The sequence below is a fragment of the Neophocaena asiaeorientalis genome, unplaced genomic scaffold, assembly GCF_003031525.2.
Source record: "Neophocaena asiaeorientalis asiaeorientalis breed wild unplaced genomic scaffold, Neophocaena_asiaeorientalis_V1.1 scaffold67, whole genome shotgun sequence".
Taxonomy (NCBI): Eukaryota; Metazoa; Chordata; class Mammalia; order Artiodactyla; family Phocoenidae; genus Neophocaena; species Neophocaena asiaeorientalis.
This window is the reverse complement of record NW_020173731.1, coordinates 3,591,895-3,607,153: the sequence shown is the minus strand read 5'-3', so window position 1 is coordinate 3,607,153 and position 15,259 is coordinate 3,591,895. Positions and strand designations below refer to the sequence as shown.

At 39.7% G+C, this 15,259-nt stretch overlaps 1 protein-coding gene across 3 annotated transcripts in view; it reads left to right on the top strand.

Moving 5' to 3' along the window:
* Nucleotides 1–15,259, top strand: part of PROX1 (prospero homeobox 1) — a 49,639-nt gene that overhangs the window by 1,445 nt on the left and 32,935 nt on the right. For 2 of the 3 annotated variants that reach the window (XM_024751124.1, XM_024751126.1), the window contains exon 2: nucleotides 6,657–8,448. In XM_024751124.1, the coding sequence (XP_024606892.1) occupies nucleotides 6,724–8,448 (1,725 nt within the window). In that variant the 5' untranslated portion in view covers nucleotides 6,657–6,723. Of the gene's footprint in view, nucleotides 1–4,566; nucleotides 4,605–6,656; nucleotides 8,449–15,259 lie in introns of those variants that run through there. The other variant, XM_024751125.1, reaches the window with a different exon arrangement.

Here is a 15,259-nt window from a genome sequence, read left to right as displayed (position 1 = left end):
CGGGAGGGAGGCAAAGGGGGAGTAGCTTTGGAGAGAGACTCACAGGTCTCCCGCCACTTCTCAGCTTTTTTTCGGAAGTTGAGAGTCCTCCAGGCTGGCCGACAGAAGACCTGGGAGGAGGGGTTGAGCGACAGTCTTAAATAGCCCAAGGAGGCAGGCTGGAGTGTGAAACTTCTGTTCTTGGCAATCCAGAACCCACTCCGCCTGGGGGAAGGCTGGGAACTCACCTGCTTGTTTTTATTTTTCCCAGAAGGTCTGTGTTGTCTCCTTGAGCTTATAATAACAGTGGAAGCACAGGGTGGCCTGCTCTCAAAGTCAAGGCTAGAAGTCTCTTGTCTTGTTCTCCCCCCCACCCCTTCTCTCCCATCTAATAACCTCCTTTACAAAAAAAAAAATTATAATAATGTCCTTTCCTGGATTAGGTAGACAAAGGTCTATTAGCCGAGAGCTGCGCCATGGGCAGGGCCTGACAGGTGTGTTATGTCAAGAAAGACAGGTGCAAATTTCCTCTGTGTCTGTGTGTGTCTGTACAGTTCCAGACCTCAGGGTGTGCTCCAGGGTTGCGGAGGTTTATGGGTTTATGGTTGCCTTGGTTAATAGGATTGTCCGGGCTCATGGGAACTGCGCTGTTGTTATGTTTTGAGCCCTGCCATGTGAGTTCTTTGGTTGGGGGTGGAGGACAAGTTGGTATGTGTTTGTTTATTTTTCTTAAGGATGTTGGCAGGCTGCTGCTGAGGCTGTGTCTCGGGCTCCTGTCTGCCAGGCAGCTGAAAGTACCCCCACTTCAGGCAGCAGGTGGAGGGAGATTGACTTTCCCTTCGCTTCCCTCTGGTTTACGCCTATTTCCCAGGTCTTTGGGGGCATTCGGGGGGCGGGGGGGAGTAGTGAGAGCGTCTTGTGTGTGTGTGTGTGTGTGTGTGTGTGTGTGCGTGCATGCTTTGGACATCCATGGATGGTGTGTGTAACTGCCAGGAATACCAAAGTCAGTTTGAAAGTGTTACTGTTTTTAAAGCTTATGTTCTTTAGCGCGCTTTCTCCCTGCCCAGAAGGAATAGGTATGTGCATAAACTCTTTCAGGTCGTATGTTAAATACTCTCATAAAGTAGAATGAGCCTGTCATTGTACCAGACATGTGCCAGACGTCCTAGTTATTACTTTGATGGAGAAGGAAAATCTCAAGTATGTGAGAGGTAACTGTGCTTTTCTATTTGATGCAAGATGTAGGCAGTCAGTTCTCTGAAGTTTCTTGTAAGAACTTCTGAGCATTTTCAAAATGAAATGGGCTGTGGGTGGTGAAGAAGAAAAAGGGGAGTAATTTGGTTAACCTGTCCATGTGCTACAACATGGACCTGTTTCTGCAATAGTAAAATAGATGAAAGTAAGGACTGTGGCTTCATGTGTGAGGGAAGCTATTGAGAATTCAGGGTAAGCACAGTATATGGATTCTCAAAATCGGAGCTTTTCAATTTTTTTCTTTAAACAGGCTACTTCTTGAGTTGCATAGAAATAGATTAGATGGTGAATGGTTTTTTGTTGGTTGGTTTGGTGGCTTGGGTGATCATCCTTGTTTCATGAAAATGAGATAGTATGTGTCATTTTATTCTTTTGACTTAAACATCCAAGTTCCTCCTAATACTTTCTTTGGATGCTTTTGAAGTTCTTTCATAACTAAAATGTCATCTATGGATATGTCATTTGCTTTATTTTTAATAAGGGTCATCTGTGCTTGGCACTTATTGATATTTTTATATGTCCATTGTGCAGAATTCTATTTAGGTTAATCACCAAGACCTTGTAGGGAAAAAGTCATGCATACCTAACATGCATCTTTGTTCTCACTTTATTCATTCCCTTGCATCTTTCCTCTATAAGTAGCACTTACAATCTTAAAACATAACCTAGCTGCCAGGCGTACTCTTTATTTGTTCAAAATGAAATAGGCCTTTTTTCATGAATTTTTAGAGGCATTGTTTTGCATTTGCAACTGTAAATATAAGGAATATTTAGGTTCAAGATTAACAAAAGATTATAAAATGTTACTGATTTTATAATATGAAGATGGATTGTGCATGATATATTATTACTGGGTTCTAATTAAGTATCTGTATAAATTGGAAAGGACATATACATAAGGAATTTCTAAAACCTTATTGCCTGGTGTATTCGAAAGCTTCAAAGGACATTTAGAGTATTTCAATTCCCTTCAGAAAAAAAATAAATGTAAGTGTTTCTTCTTGAAGTTATTTCTCACTCTCTTTTATTTACTAATTTGGTGACTTATTACTTTTTAATATTTTAGGCATGTCTCAGAAAATACTCTGTGTTCATCTTGCAGGTGAAAAATGTATGAAATTTTTGATAGAATGGAGGAATTTAAGATAAAATGGTTCTGATTTGAGATCTCTATTATCATAGGAAAATTTAAACCTGATATAAGATTTTGACAATACAATGTTAGTTAATTTAAGTATTAACTAATGTCAAGTGGATTCCTCACAATAAATGTCAAAGACTTTCTTAGCCTGATAGTGAGCAGAAACATCTCCAAAGGAAAAGTTGCTAATTAGCAGAAATGAACTCTTAAATACAGTGAAGGGGACAGCTTGGTAAAGGGCAGGGGTGGGGGAGTACCTAAATCAAATCATCTGATTTCCCCCCTTGAATTACTGATTTCCAGATGGATTTACAAGGTTCTTTGTTAGTGTTCTTCCACTTGCAGTTTCATAAGCGGCTTGACCCAAGTAGATCAGAGGCCCACTCAAAGGTTGTTTTCTAAAAGAAGTAAAGTGTAGGCTTGAGCAATTTCTTCAAATCATTTTATTAACAAAGACAGATAGGCTAAATCATCCAAGCAGGAAACCATGCCAACCTTACCCTTCCCCTTCTCATGAAAGATTTGACTGAACTATCTGAGTAGTAATCATAGTGATCACTTCTTTGTCTAGAATCTGGACTCCAGATCGAGGCATAAAAGTTGCATCCCCTTCCCCAAATAACTTCTTTATTAAAGCAGAACACTTCAGCACTTTCTACTTCACACTGCAGTGTTCCTTTGAAATGCTTCCCTGAAAATTCTTTTCTACTAACGTTGTCATCAGCTTCCTTAGGATTCTCCATGTTAAATTATCTGACATTCTCCAGATAATTCAGATTTTAATGAAGAATCTTTTGGAGTAGTTAAAATCTGACTTGATCATAGTTGAACGTTCTTACCTTTTTCTGGGAGGAATCTGCTAATGTTAAGATACCCTTCGTATAGGAATTATTAAAGTGTTTATGTAGTTAGATGCCGAGTGGTACAGCCCAATATTTAATAATAAAAATATTCTATGTAGATTTTCATATTAATTACAGAGGAGTTTACAGGAATAGAATATGTGTATCCAATCGATAATACATTTGGGTTCAAATGCTACGTCAGTATTTTTCTGCATACTTGCTGATACTGATGTTCACCAGTGCTGATCAAAAGGTTCATATCGCTGGGTTAAACTCAAAATTAATATAAAAATTAAAACATAATAAGAATCAGTAACAATTGTAGTTGAAACATATGGCTTAGTACATGTATTGAGAAATAAAGGAATTTTTTAAAATCTTAATGGACAGGATGATATCAGTGATAGATTAACTGCATAGCATTCTCTAAATTCTGAATTGGGAAATCATGGAAGCACCTTTGAAAGTGTTTTCAAGTGACTTAATTTACATTATAGTCATTTAACAATGCATTTTCTTCTGTGGTAAAATATTCATTATATATATATATATCTCTTGTTTATGAAACATCATGCTAATAAAGTACCACAGTCCGCCAGTTATAATTATTTAATCTTGCCTATAGCCTTCATGGGTTATAATCCCAATGTGTATGACTACTATACCTTTATTTCTGAGTTTAGGTCAAAGCTATACATAGAGATCTATTCACGCCTCCTAATATAATGCCTTGTCTTGCTGGATTATACAATTTTTCCTAGTTTTCTCATTTGTTTTGTCCTGATTGTTATGTCTCAGCTGTACATTTTACAATAAGACCCCCAAATATTTAAATTTTCTTAGCCCCAAAGAGAAACAAATCATTATTTAATCCAAGAATGCTGACCAGTTGAGAGAAAATGGCAAAAATCAGTTTCGTTCGGTGAATTTGAGGGAAGTTACAGGATATTTTCTTCTTAAAAGACCCAACAAGCACGTTTAATTAACATGTATTCTCCACTGAAGATGAGAATGTGATTTCTCTCCACCTTAGGAAGAGCACAGCCTTCCCCTTGGCTCAGGCATGAGGTAGGGATGCAGCTGTTGATACCTAGGCTAGATGAGAGGAAGTGCAGTTGACGCAGAGGTAAATAGCAGCTGGGAAGGGAAGGATGGCTGGGGATGACCTTGTGCTCATCTCTTACACCAGCGTGTTGTTTCTGAGCCTCTGTTGCAGAGATGCTCTTCCTGTAGCAAGGATGGGTAGGGGGAAAACCCAGACTGGATGTTAAGAGGAACAGGGGAAGAAAATACTGCAGAAAGTTTGTTCAACATTTTGATTGGTGATCTATGTGCTTTTCAGGTGATATTAAAGAGAAAATGATTTGCACCCAAAAAGACAAGAGGTAAAATTTTTAAAGAATGGCAATAAACTCTATTTTTGAAAAGCTGATCTACACACACAAAGTCCTCCTCGCAAAGACATCCCACCTCAATATGCAAGTCTTTCTGAGCTTTAAAATAATTCATCTTTTTTCTTGTTTGTCTCCGTCTCCCCTTTTTTCTTTCTCTCACCTGACAGCTGCACCTGATTTATCAGATCTAACATGTTAGTGAAATATTTGCCATTGCATTTTTGTATTCCTGAAACCAATTTCATTTATTAATGTGTGAGGGGTCACAATCATCTTGAATTCAGTTTTGAACCCTATACATTGAAGTTATCAAGATCTGTTTCCATTCCAAGTTCAGGAAATTTTACCCTGAGGCGCACAAAAAAGTATTTTACCCTCAAGCATCCAAAAAAACATACAAAAAAGCATCATGTTGTTTTCTTGACACTCTGATACAGCCTTTATTTAAATGTATTATCTTCATATAAAAACTGAGAACAAGGGCTACATGATGAAATCTTTGTCGCTTAAAAAAATACACATTGCCGTCTAAGCATTGAGCATTTTCTTGATTTTTACAGGTTATTTCATGCTGAAATTATGCCTATTTGCATGGATAGTCATTCTTTAAAACTAGCCACAGATGCAGTCCTAGGGAGCACGTAGATGTTTTTACAGGTGAACCGAAAGAGATGGGAGCTGTTCCAAACACTCTGCACGCTGCCTTTGGCAATAGACCCTGTTATTGTGAAGATGTGCTCTGTTAAGCAAACGTGAAGTTTAATATTAGATAAACCCTGTGTGAAAAAAATTTTTCATTTTCTTCATAAAACGTTCATTGTAAGCAAAAAGATGCGACATCTTAACATTTATACAAAATTTGGGGTTAGCATCGCTGGTTAACGTCACAAAAAATGTCAAGTGCCTTTTTATATTGTGTTCCCAAGAAACAATGGAAGTTCATATACAGAGACGGTATTTCCCTTTCTCACATATTTAATTGATGTTATTTTCTGTCTTCTTTATATATCTTCCTTCAGTCTTTTTCTTCCGCCTGTGTTTTTCCTCATCCTTTAATTTGGCACAAGAAATAAGATTCACAAATGGTGTATGTTAAAGAGCTTCTTTAGGCATTTGAAGTATTATTTTGGCAGATTATAGAAAAAAAAACTAGCACTGAAGATGTATTTATCCTTGCCTAACTCAATTTATTGTTCCACATATTGATTTCTGAAATGTGACAATGTCCTTCTGCACTGAGTCCAACTTTATAATAATTGAAGTCATCAAAAACGACATCATGAAAATTTATAAATATTCTCATACTTACATTAAAATCCAGCAACAGATACCATCTTCAAATGTGGTTTTAGTAAAAAAAGCACATATCTGTGCTAAATCAGCAGACTTGTAGAATGAGTATTTGTGCACTTATTTCCATGCTAAATTGGCCATTTATGTTGGAAAGATGCTGATGGGAGTGTTCTCCTCCCCATTTCACATATGACAAAAATGTTTTAAAATTCAGTAATAAAGGGTGTGTGTGAAATATTTGCATTTTTAGAGTCATTTTTTCCCCTTAATCGCGTTAAAGCCACCAATAATTTTATCGCAGAAATGGAATTTTTCATCCAAATTTCACGCATCCTCAAAATTTAACCTTATTTCTTAAGTATAGACCACTTTTATCTTCTTTTGTAATATGAATCTCAGTGCCCAAAATTTAATCAATTGGTTGTCAGAGGCTGTGTTCTTATAATCTACTGTTTCTTCTGAAGATAAACAGTATCATTTTAGGCATTTGTGAAAGAGAATCATATTACTGGTGCTTAAGCAGTTTTTTCTTTTTTTTTTTTTTTTTTAATCTTAATCCATCTTAAACCAGTGGAGCAGAAATATTTAAAAATGTTTCATTTCAAGCAGAGTGCATAATAAATTGCAATAATTGTAATGTGCCATAAATCCCAGAGCCTATGCATTTTGCATTTGATTCAGGATTGAGGTCAGGAAATTTGGAGAAATTTAAAGAAAATGATTCATCAGTCCTTTTGTTCTGTTGGCCAGGGTCCCAGGATTCTTGAGCTGTGCCCAGCTGACGAGCTTTTGAAGATGGCACAATAACTGTCCAGTGATGCCTGACCATGACAGCACAGCCCTCTTAAGCCGGCAAACCAAGAGGAGAAGAGTTGACATTGGAGTGAAAAGGACGGTAGGGACAGCATCTGCATTTTTTGCTAAGGCAAGAGCAACGTTTTTTAGTGCCATGAATCCCCAAGGTTCCGAGCAGGATGTTGAGTATTCAGTGGTGCAGCATGCAGATGGGGAAAAGTCAAATGTACTCCGCAAGCTGCTGAAGAGGGCGAACTCATATGAAGATGCCATGATGCCTTTTCCAGGAGCAACCATAATTTCCCAGCTGTTGAAAAATAACATGAACAAAAATGGTGGCACGGAGCCCAGTTTCCAAGCCAGCGGTCTCTCTAGTACAGGCTCCGAAGTACATCAGGAGGATATATGCAGCAACTCTTCAAGAGACAGCCCCCCAGAGTGTCTTTCCCCTTTTGGCAGGCCTACTATGAGCCAGTTTGATATGGATCGCTTATGTGATGAGCACCTGAGAGCAAAACGCGCCCGGGTTGAGAATATAATCCGGGGTATGAGCCATTCCCCCAGTGTGGCATTACGGGGCAATGAAAATGAAAGAGATATGGCCCCGCAGTCTGTGAGTCCCCGAGAAAGTTACCGAGAAAACAAACGCAAGCAGAAGCTGCCCCAGCAGCAGCAACAGAGTTTCCAGCAGCTGGTTTCAGCCCGCAAAGAACAGAAGCGAGAGGAGCGCCGACAGCTGAAACAGCAGCTGGAGGACATGCAGAAACAGCTGCGCCAGCTGCAGGAAAAGTTCTACCAGATCTATGACAGCACTGATTCTGAAAATGATGAAGATGGTAACCTGTCTGAAGACAGCATGCGCTCGGAGATCCTGGATGCCAGGGCCCAGGACTCCGTGGGGAGGTCAGACAATGAGATGTGCGAGCTGGACCCGGGGCAGTTCATCGACCGAGCCCGGGCCCTGATCCGGGAGCAGGAAATGGCTGAAAACAAGCCGAAGCGAGAAGGCAACAACAAAGAAAGAGACCACGGGCCAAACTCCTTACAACCCGAAGGCAAACATTTGGCCGAGACCTTGAAACAAGAACTGAACACTGCCATGTCGCAAGTTGTGGACACTGTGGTCAAAGTCTTCTCCGCCAAACCCTCTCGCCAGGTTCCTCAGGTCTTTCCGCCGCTCCAGATCCCCCAGGCCAGATTTGCAGTCAACGGGGAGAACCACAATTTCCACACCGCCAACCAGCGCCTGCAGTGCTTTGGCGATGTCATCATTCCGAACCCCCTGGACACCTTTGGCAATGTGCAGATGCCCAGTTCCACAGACCAGACAGAAGCACTGCCCCTGGTGGTCCGCAAAAACTCATCTGACCAGTCTGCCTCCGGCCCCCCTGCCGGCGGTCACCACCAGCCCCTGCACCAGTCGCCTCTGTCGGCCACCGCAGGCTTTACCACGTCCACCTTCCGCCACCCCTTTCCCCTCCCCTTGATGGCCTACCCGTTTCAGAGTCCATTAGGTGCTCCCTCCGGCTCCTTCTCGGGAAAAGACAGAGCCTCTCCTGAATCCTTAGACTTAACTAGGGAGACCACGAGTCTGAGGACCAAGATGTCATCCCACCACCTGAGCCACCATCCTTGTTCACCAGCACATCCACCCAGCACCGCAGAAGGGCTCTCCTTGTCTCTCATCAAATCCGAGTGTGGCGATCTTCAAGACATGTCCGAAATCTCACCTTATTCGGGAAGTGCAATATCCTTTCATTTGCCCCCCAAGGAAAACAAGCCCAAACCAAAAAGGCTTCCCAGAAGGTCAGGTTTACACATTATTTAGAATGATGTAGATTACTAAAGAATGCAGTCTTTCCTCTTCTTCAGAGTAATAGGCTTTTATCAGCACGAGTGTGGCACTTCTGGTTGCACAAAAGCTTCACAGGAAACCAACATTTTTGTAACTTTCACAAGTTGTTAATTGCCCTAAAGTGGTAGTATTTAATTTGTGTTTTTGCAGCAGGGTTTTTTTCTGCTGTTTCTTCAGGTATTATCTTCTAATCCTTTTTTTTTTTTTTCCCCCAAGAGTAGATTTAGAGGTGGAAAAAAAAAAAAAATCTCATTGTAATATTGAATTCTATCAGGTTTTATTTTAATGTAAGTTTCATAGCTGAGTAAAGAGAGAAAAATCAGTTTTCAGATCCCTAAGACTCCATAAGAAGAATTCTCCCTTTCGTTAATCTATAAGCCTCCTGGTCTGTTTAAAGAAGGCCTGATTAAATCTTATGAGGAACAGTCTACTGATGGGAGGCTGCAGTGGGAGAAAGATGGTTGTAGATAGGGAGTTAGAGTCTCTCCTTATTCTTTAAGTGAGGTGTGTTCTTTTGTTTGTTTGTTTTAAAGGCAATATACAGGTACTGATTTATTCAGACGGTATCCATCTCTCTCCCGTTCACCCAAGGTCTGTTCTTTGGGTCTGGTGCAGCTGCCTCTATGCATGATTGACCTCTGTTCAGCCATACACAGAAATCTTTTGTCCTAACATACACAAAGCAAATTATTTTGGAAAGCGAGAGCGCACAATTAAATATAAAACTCAGCCGTATTCGACTTTAAAAATGCCTCTTTTTATGTCTCTTTTATATTTTGAACCTGACTTTTATGTAGAGATGCCAGTTATATTTTTTTATTAGACCTGTCCTGAACTCTAGCTATTTTTAACTCACGATTTTTTTCTCTGTAAATTGGTCCTTTCCGTAAATTTTTTAAAATCTTGTGGTTGTTGATGTTTTGGGGGAGTAGAATAGTAGCATTGGGGGGGCAACTAGAGACATTTCTTTTATATAACTTGCCAGATGGATATAAAATTTAACAATTAAGTTGGCTGTTGCTAAATTAAGGGTTTTGAGCAATCGTCTTGATGACTAGAGATTGACATTTTCATATCTAACCCTACTCCAGAGGCTGCCATGTAAGTGCAAAGTCCCGGCTATGGTGGAAATGTGTTTTCCTTGATATGAAGTTCATCTCCTTCCAGCCAGCTCAGGATAACAGTGAAGATTTCTGATAAGGTGAATGTGAGCCACAAGTATGAGACACACTTGGGTAGTTAAGCACATTGTCTCTTTCCATAGAGAGGAAGAAGAGAATAACATCTTGAGAGAAAGATTGGAGGACTTAAGATGTAAATAGAAATCGAGTCTTGGTTTGGTTGCTGATTTAACTTCTAACTTTCAGAGATCTAAAGTTTAATCCACCAGTCATGAATCAAAGCTGTGCCAGGCACCATGCCTTACACACCATAAGCAGGCAATAAACATTGGTCAAATTGGACTATAGCTGTTGGTGATGAGAAAGGCAAAGTACATAGACACAGACCTTGAACGTTTTTTTTTTACCCTCTGCAGGAGAGCACCTTCTGGGGTTCATACCAGGCTCATGTCCAGGGCTAGACCCCATTGCTCCTCAGAGATCCCTTACTTCATTTTGAAGCCAGTGGTAGTGATGGTGGGTTGTTTCTCTCTCTCTCACTTGTGCGCGTGTGTGCGCGCACACACAGGAAAGGGACGTGCCCATTTGGATGAATATTTGAAGCCAGGTTTCAAAGTCTTATAAGGCCATACTAAACTCTTTAACTCAAGATTCCAGTTTCTGGTTTTGTTTGTTTTTTTTTTTTTAGACTTGTCACCGTATCCAGATAATTATGCCTGTGCTTTTTTTTTTTTAATAAGTTGGGTCTTCTAAGAAAAAAATCTCTAGATCGCTCTAAGTGTTGACTATGCTCACTGTCTCACCCTCGCTAAATCCCCTGAGGAATCTTGAGGATTTGAATAGAAAGAACTTCCTTTTCTTTCTATACATATCAAAGACTTTAAATTTAGTTGTTTCTTCTTCAGAGGAATAACTTCACCTCTGTCTTACCATAGAAGATTCTGCCCAACAGCAACGGTTTGGAAACACCTGTATTCATATGAAATGTTAGTTGCTTACACCTGGAGTTGTTTATTTTGTGTAGCTAAATAATTTTGGCCTCTTGCTGCAATGAATGATTACATTTCCCATATGCCGGCCTTCCAGCCTCTGTTTCTTTCCCTTTTCCCTTCTATGATCTCGCCCTTCTAGCCGTTTATCTCTTTGCTGCATTATTCCTCAGGAAGAAGATAGGCAAGCATCCTTTTCTAGAGTTCACACAGTTCTGAAGCCAGTGAGGATCTGAGTGTTTGCAGAGAGGCTGGGTCTGCTTTTCTCCTGTCTCCATCCTTGTATGGCGATGAGTTCTCCCCTTGACTTACCTGATGGTGTCTAGGCAAAATTCTCAAGCTTTTAGTTTAAAGAAATCTCTGGGAACCAGAGATTCTGGTTATCTTACTGAAGTAAGATAACAGCAAGTCATCTTACTTCAGTTTAGGTAGACAAGGCCATCTGTGAACCTGTTATGCAGTTACTCTTAGAAAAGATCAATGGGAATGAGGAGAAATGGGATGAAATGGTACCTTCGTGGTTGTCATTATTGTTTTTATTTTTAGTCCATGGCTTTCCAAACTGTAATGAATAATTGAATTCTTAAGGAACAATTCTTTCCCACCGCAAAAGACATCATCTGTTTCCCTGAACAAAGTAGCCAAGATAAGAACTATTAAGAACACCAGCTTATCGGATAAATCCATTCTGCGTCCAGCGCATTAGGCATATACGTTGTACGTAATAGAGCACACTACCTTGTTACCCCTTCTAATAGAAAGGAACTAGTGAACGTGTGTGCATGGTAAACTGAATGTCAGTGAACCTGCTCCAGAAGGTCACATCTTGGATATAAAAACTGTGTTCAGTATCTTTGCAAATGAATCTATTTAATCAAATATTGAATTTTATTCAAATTCCAAAAGAAACAGCCAGCCAGTTGTTTTTTCCTTGTCATTCATCCTCTTTGCATCCCAAGAAAAATAGCCTTGTTCGGGCCTCAAACATTTGCATGCACCCAATTAGAGCACAAGAGCGGCGTTCTAAGCACTTAAGACATGCAAGGGAAGAAACTGAACCTCTTCTCCGTGACAGTCAGCTTTCCCTGTTCGACTTTTAGGGAGAAGGTTAAAAAACACGTGAAGTTCAAAAGGGAAAATGATTTAATAATTTGAAACTAAAATCCATCTAGAAAAACTGAGTTAAAAATGAATTTCTAAAATGGGAATTAATCCATAGAATTTGGTCTTTTACATCTTTGGAAGTGGTGCGGGGCCATAGGAATTCTGTTAGGTGTATTAGCTGTAGGGAAACATGTATATTAAAGATTGGAAGACTCTGGATTCCCCTTCCCCCTCCCCCCAATTATGGACTAAGTAAATTAAAAAAATATATATCCATAAACTACACATCCCACCGATTATGTTAAACTCCTTTGTGGAGCAACAACCTGCTCTATCCCTTTAATTAAATGTGAGGGTTTAGATCTTTTCTCCCCTTTTAAGGATTCTAAGGGGGGAACACTAGAAACATAGCAAATCAGAGCCTAAGGAGCAAGCTAAAATTCTCTGGGTTTCAAAGCACTTTAGAAATTGTAAGCAAGTGGTCCCGATCCATTTGGTTGGAACTGCAGCATGTAAAACCTCTAGTCACAATTCAGGGTTCAGTTGGAAAAAAAGAATTTTCTTCCTGCAGCCTTCGCAACCTATTATTCTCCCATTTGCCTTTTTGCTGCCTCTGCTGCTTCTCCCGCGGCTGCTGTTCAGGTGAAGTTATATTGTGCTTGGTAAACAGACAACACTTAAATTCTCAGGTTGTTTGCACACCATTTTAGGTTCAGCTGCAGTACCCTACTTCTCTTATCTTTTATATTCCCGAGCAGATGTCTTTCATTAATTTATGGATTTATCATCGTTTTTTTTTCTTTTCTTTTCCTTTCTTCTTTTTTTTACACCTGGCAGCTGTCTCAAGTTTCAGCAGTTATTGTCTATTTTGCATTATACATAGAATTGAATGTCATCTGTCTTCACAAAGCTATGGCTAAGAGAATTGAGGCAAAGCCACATGAGCTGCCGGGACAGATCTTGTTTGCGTTCCATCCCCCCTCACCCCACCCCACCCCCCTTTACCTCCTTAATATTTATTTGTGCTCATTTTCTTTCCTGGCCTTGAATGGAGCTTAGCTCGTGTTCAGTACAGCTGTATGTTTACTGAATCTATTCCATCATGAGTCATTGTGCGTGTGTAAGTATCCTGGAAACAGCTAGTGCTTTCTTGGAAGAACAGTTGCTTTTCAGCACAAGCACTTATAAGGGAAATTAACCAATTGGTCAGTTCAGATTTATTTTGAAGAGAAAAAAAAGGATTATCTAACTGTTGGCTTTTAAATCTTTCATTAGCTATTTTTAATAGTTTATTAGAAGCATATATTTTATGGGAATTTTATCTTAATTACACGATGAGCAAGAAATAAAGATGTATTCTGTGTTTCATTTCCACTGATTGATTCCAAGTATTTCCAACAGGAAGCATTTTAAAGCAAAAAAAAAAAGTACTTGAGAAATTCAAATTAGGATGATTTTTTTCATGAAATAAAAAGCCTCTAAATCCCAACCAAAATACGATGGATACTTTGCTCTGTCTTTTTAGATAAAAAAAAGACGAAAACATCTTAGCATAATTTAAAGACACTGAAAGCTTCAGGAAGTTTTGGTGGCTCAATAACTATCTGAGAACCACAGCAAAACAATTCGTTTTGTATGAGACCAAATTTGAAAAGGTTTGGAACTTTTCCCTGCTAATAATTAATTGTACTAGGTTGTTTGGACGTAGCCTTCTGAAAGAACAGATTAGAACCCAGATCTGAGGATGTTTGTCAAAGTTTGGACTTGCCTAAAACTCTTATCACGAGGCAATAGGAGACAGCTTGCAACTATTATTTCACTTATCCATTTGGACAGATGGTCCTGAAGTGTGCCGGGCTCCTTTAGTCCCCTCTCTCAGTCTAATGGAGGTTACTGGAGGGCCTTTCAGCCCTCTCCTTGGCACAAGAAGTATGTCAGTCATAAATTATCGTCTTTGTAATCATTAAGGATCTCAAACAAAAACACAAGTTCAGTTAAACTGCTTTGGCTTACAGATAAAACATCAAAATTTCTTTCTTCAGTGTTTATTTACAGCGAAAACAAAAGGCTCAATATTTAACCTTTCAATTTACAAACTAAGGTGATCTTTTTCAAATTGCGTGGTATTAACGGGAATGCTAATTGATCAAATTCTCAGCAGAATATTTGGTTAAACCCCCTGTCATAAGTAGTCAAGAACTTATCAGTATTAATTCGATTATGCTTCCCTAGGAACTTTCTGGTTTCCCTGTGTTCCTAAGATTGGTCATGCTGTACTTGATGATGGTAATTTAGAAACTTTCACCTTTCCTAAGTATCTGTGTTTATTTGACCTTGCTTCATACGGTGTGAAATTTTTGTTGTGTTTGTTAGCCAAGTGTGTGTGTTTGCTTATGTGTGCGTGTGTGTGCACACACCCACACGTACATATTTTCTTTTCTTTTTTTCCCTTATTTTTTTTCCCAGACTCTCTTTTAAGAGAAAATCCTTAGAGAAGCTTCTAGGAAGGACCCTTAATTGACCTTGTGGGGGACCACATTGATTTTCTCCACGTGCATCTTCATTTCTGATAAATTATAAAGCCATTAATTTGCTGAGGAAATGGCAGGGCCAGGCTGCGGCACAGATGTGACCAGAGCCATCCCAGCTCCGAGTCTGCTGAGGAGTGCCAAGAATCTGGGGGAGAATCAGGAAGCCTGGATTGTTATGGTTAGCCTCATATTCTCTTGGGAACTGTTTTAGTTGCTGCTGTTTACAGATCTAAAAGGTAATGATGTTTCCAGATAAATAGACCTTCTTATTTTGGGTAAGTGGCCATTTATTGATCTGCTAACCCACATTTATCGATTTGTTAGCTCCAACCACTGTGCCACTCTCAAAGGAGTTAACTATAAATCCAGGAGAGGCAAATTGTATTTGGTTTTGGATCGTTGCTCTAACAAAAGCGACACCCCCTCCCTGTTCTCTCGGTGCCCAAACTACCCCTCCCAAGTTTTAGCTGTTACTGAAAAGGAAACAATTAAAAGGATATAATAATAAGACAGGAAGAAAGTGAGTCAAGATGCTCCATTATATTAGCGCTGAAAGGTAAAATGTGAAGCTTGCCTAACAGCGTTCAAAATAATGCATTTTATATTTTCATGTACATTAGTATAATAATTGGATGTCATCTGCAGAGAGCGGAGAGAACAGACAGAACTGTAATTGTGAAGAAGGAAAAAACTCTCGTGATAAAGAGTTGTGCAGTACCTGTTGGGTGCATTTGTCTCCTCAGCAACAAGTGAACGTATAGATAGCATAAGGACCTCAAATAGGGGGATTGTTTTGCCATCCTCACCACGAAGTCTCCGGGATTCCGCAACCAAATTGTACACCTTCGCCATCATATTTGGCAATTTCTGACCGGCAGTGGTCATTCTGAGCGGGCAGCAGCAAGTTAGTGATGGATTCCATGGCCAGCGCCATTTATCTTCCAGAATTCCTATGGCT